General features: G+C 26.0%; 1 protein-coding gene across 1 annotated transcript in view; it reads right to left on the reverse strand.

Annotated features, from left to right (window-relative positions):
- The window catches only part of LOC126905663 (uncharacterized), a 14,042-nt gene extending 9,715 nt beyond the window's left edge, over positions 1 to 4,327 (reverse strand). Inside the window, exons 1-2 of the mRNA XM_050685599.1 lie at positions 4,271 to 4,327; positions 3,469 to 3,521 (exon numbers count right to left, since the gene is read on the reverse strand). Coding sequence (XP_050541556.1) covers positions 3,469 to 3,501 — 33 coding nt within the window. The 5' untranslated portion in view covers positions 3,502 to 3,521; positions 4,271 to 4,327. The remainder of the gene's footprint in view (positions 1 to 3,468; positions 3,522 to 4,270) is intronic.
- Between the last annotated feature and the right edge of the window lie 418 nt (positions 4,328 to 4,745).

The following is a 4,745-nucleotide window of genomic DNA, read 5'->3' on the forward strand; positions in this document are numbered from 1 at the left end:
ATAATATTACACAGTAGAGAAGTGTATACTAGTGTTATGTAAAGAACTAATTCTAATGGGATCCCCACAAAAAAATATATTTAAATTATTTATTATTCTTAATAGTAACTATACAGAGTGATTAATTTATTACGAACTATTTATTTATTCAAAAAATAAAAATAAAATTCAGAATTGTTTTATCATAACCCACTAAATTATTCGCAGTGAAAGGTTACAAATATGAAAAAAAAATTGAATTAATTGACCACAACGGAAAATTTGTAACTTTCATGGCGCATTGAATAATTAAAAAAAAAAGGGTCGTCAACCCACTGGGCGAGACAATGTATTGTCGGACCACAGTAGGATTTAAAAAAAAATTAAATTTTGTACATTTAAAACAATTTAAGATAAAAAAAAAAATAGAAAAGTACTAAAATTGTATTAGATGTCCGTCGAGTCATTGATAGTTGATGTACACAAAAACCTCGTGACAGGTTTCACATAACCATAATGATCATGAATGAGCTTATACAAGGCCGTTGCCCTTACCTTATAAACTAAGAGAAGTTGATTTTTGAAAGAAAAGAAAAATACAAAAATACACGAGTCCATTGAAGGTGGAATACCCCAAAAAAAAGTAAGCGACTAGTTTTAAACAATTAGACTTAGCTTGCAAGACGTTGGGAATAAAATGCACTACGTCACCACATTGTACTAATAATATATACGCATCATCCAATACCACATAATATCTATATATAAAAAAAATCACAAAAAAATATATATACCATGACAGGTGGTGTTGTAACACGCCTGTCATGTTGAGGGACCTGCCTTATTAAATAATATAAAAAAAAAAATCGGGACACCTACAAAAAATTTAAAAAAAAAAATTCGCCACACTTGCTTATGGTACGGCGTACTAAAAAAAAAAAAAAAAATTCTGGCTCAAAACATTAATTAAAAGTTATACGTTACCAGCCCCGAAGGGCTCAAGAAACTGGAAACAGGTTTAGCCGACCAATATACAAACAAATTTACATAATACAAATTTACCCGTTAAAATTAGCGAGAAAAAAATATATTTAAAAAAAAACCCAGCACAGAGGGGTCGAGGCACAGTGGTGACGTGGCATAGTTGGATCAAGTATAATGATATCTGATAGTGATTAAAATCACTATCAAAATAAAACGCTTCGATTCAAATCTTTAGATAGTGTTAATTTTAAAAAATTGGTGTATTATTCCAAAAGCTACATGATCTGCTAGTTCCTTATTAATATCCTGATTAATATTAAGTATGTAAAATGAAAAAGGGATTATTAAAAAATATTATTTCTCATAAAAAAATTATATTGATCCATACATCTTTCAAAAATTTATAGCATAACAAAGTTAAAAATGTAAAATATAAAATCGAAAATATTCACACAAAAATATCATTTGGTAGCCATATTTACCGTGAAGATAAAATAAAGTCAGAAATTTTTTTTTTCCATAATAAAGTATATTACATTAGCTTTAATTTAAGATATATATATATGTATATAAGTATCAGACTTTCCGGAACACTTTCAAAAGTTAAATTGAAAAAGTTCTAATTTCTATATGAAAACAACTTGTCTATGTCTTCAAAATAATAATATGAATAATATATTTTAAAATCAAAACTTGAACAATGTTTTAATAATTCATACAAAAACAATAATTAATTAAAATGAAAATCAACGTAACTTAACCTAGACTGTATAATACAACAAGTACATACATTATATTTTGAATAAAAAACGACCGAACAGCACAGGCCGCTGATAAGGCGTTCTAACAGCTGGTGGCGCACAAGCGCTATCAGCTGACCACATCCAACTAGTTCAGCTCTCACGCTTGGCGCGAACAATGATAAATTATATTACATTAGCTTTAATTAAAGATATATATAAAACTGTCAAACTTTCCAGAATTTTCAAAAGTCAAGTTGAAAAAATAAATTTTTTGTAAAAAAGTTGTCATTTTAAATCCCCCCCTGTAGGCAGGTTTAGAGACTATTATATTTAAATAGGAACACATATTTTGAAATTAATAAAACATTTGAGGATTTTTTTTTTATTAGTTAATGGTGTTTACATTTTTAATATATCTTAATATGTTTAGTTGATATAACATTTTGTAGTTTCGAATTTTTTAGTTAAAATACATGTATAATCAGTGTAGGGTCGAGGATGCTGGTGGTGGGGATGCGACTTTAAATATAATACCAATAGTCATAGGTATAAAAAATTGTCAAATTAAATATAATAAAATAATTCATAATACACATATTGTTATTTTAAAGGTCGCAGTAGAAAATAGAAATGAAAATATTAATAATAGCCATTAAACTATTATAGCAACCGATAATGACGTAGTTAATTCTAAAAATAAATTACCCAATTTACTAATATTTTACTGAATGGACAACGATGCTGGTCGTCCATAACCCGTACACAAGATCGCAGCTGAACCCAACCCACTCGTACACAACTGCAACGTCCCGTTTATAATATACAATCAGAATATTGCTGGGACAATGCTGTTGGTCGTCCAAACACTGCTCATGAGTGCGAGTGGTACGCACATATACTGAGGGAAACAACTTTAGTGTTCGCACACCACAAATGTATTTTAACTATTTCACTAATTAAAAATTTGTATTTTTAATAATAAAGTAGAATTAAGAATATACAATTAATTTTAGTAGGGCGGTTGCGATCGCCCCGTCGTCCAAGACACGAGCCAGCACTATGTATAGATAACGAGGGATTAAACTTTATTTTTCAAATGATAACAAAATTAATTAGCTAGCTTATTTAATAGATAATGATCTAATTAAGAAAATGACTGATCGATAACTACTTTTGTACGAGTATTTACAGGAAGTTACTAACATATTACAGTAATGGCTGGAGGTGAGACATGGATGTTGTCAGATATTTTTATAAATATTCACTTCTTGTTCCGCTTAGGTAAAAATATGTCAATAATTTCTAAAATACTAGTCCAAAAGTTGTTATCGATCAGTTGTTACCTTATAAGATTATAATCTATTAGTAATCTAGTCAATTATTTATGTTATTATTTAAAAAACGGTAATATGCATAATATTGTTGACACCCTTATATGATAGAAGAAATAAACATAAAAAATATTTTATGATTGATAAATTGAGAAAAAAATATATTTTAATGACACAAAAAAAATTCTCAATATTATTAAAAATTTTTTACTAATTAATTGGTTCATAACAAATGAAACAACCGTAAAATTTATTAGCACTTAATTAATTTGTATTAATTTATATCTAAATCAATTTATCCAATTTTTAACCTAACATAAATTAATGAATAATAAAAATTATTTAACTATAAGTACAACATTGATTTTATACACATAATTTCCATCATGATCAAAGAAACTGTATTTTTGAAATATTAACATGTAACTTACAATAAGGCATAAGCACATGAACAGGAAATGCATTATTTTTAACTGGAAAATACCTAGAAATAAATGTGTTAAAATTAACATAGTTGAAGTATTAATTAATTTTGTAATTTTCATTTGACTTTTTTATTTTTGTGAGCTAATCGCTTAAATTGTATATATGTGTAAGGTTTTGTCCATTTAGTCCGTTGAATTAGTACTTGGGTTAATCTCAAATTAATTTTCCGAGGGTGCTACAAATTATTATAAAGGAAATAATTTACATTTTTTCACTACTAAAATCATTATACTATATATGTTGTAAGAGATAAACATATACAGCATATATAGTATTGTATTGTGAAACGTTTTATCAATTTTTGCTTATATGATGTTGATATACATTGATTGTTCAGGAATGTTTATATTCTAAATATTACCTAATAAGTTGTTGAATGTAATACTATGGTTAGCTATCAAGATTTACTAATTTACCATTCATTGATCTAATGAATGGTTAGTGGGTGGTAAATATAAATTACTTTATTAAAATTATCCAAAAATAGAACAAAAGTAAAAAATATAATCATATAAGAGAAAGGCAATAACATATTAGTTTTATGCTCGACCTAGAGCAGTTCTATTTGTATAGTATTAAATAAACCTAAAATTTAGAGCCCCATCCCTCCTTAAACTTCCCAAAGTATAAAAATTTCCTAAAAACTTTTATTGGAGATAATGACGTATGTCTTGAACGGACTGTAATGGTTAAAATAAATAGAAATTAAATAAAATTATAAAAATAATTATTAAAAAATTAAGTTACCCGATTGACAAATGAATTTTGAAAATTTTATTTTACAAATAAAACATATACAACAAATTCACTTGCACTTATAATTTGTAAAAAATTTTCTAGCTTATCTGTTAATTATTTATACTACTAAATTATAACGCTATTACGTCATACCCTTCATTGAACATGTACATATGAATTAAATATATTTAGAAATCTGTATTATTTATTCCATTAATTTAAGAAACTTTACTGAAATTTTGTATTTTGAGATTAGTTAAATAATTGTATCCGCTCATTAGTGTCAATATTAAAATAATTTCAAATTGGATTTTTAATATGTCTTGATATTTATTTTTGTAAAATATTCACAAAAATTTTATAAAAATTTATATTCCAATTTTTTTATTTAAATTTTGTAATAAATCAATTAATTTAAATTATTTTAGTTTAATATGATACAAAATTCATAGAATAAAATATATCTGAAAAATTTTTGTAGTTA

Source organism: Daktulosphaira vitifoliae, unplaced genomic scaffold, assembly GCF_025091365.1.
Source record: "Daktulosphaira vitifoliae isolate Bord-2020 unplaced genomic scaffold, ASM2509136v1 Scaffold_4, whole genome shotgun sequence".
In the NCBI taxonomy this organism is placed as follows: Eukaryota; Metazoa; Arthropoda; class Insecta; order Hemiptera; family Phylloxeridae; genus Daktulosphaira; species Daktulosphaira vitifoliae.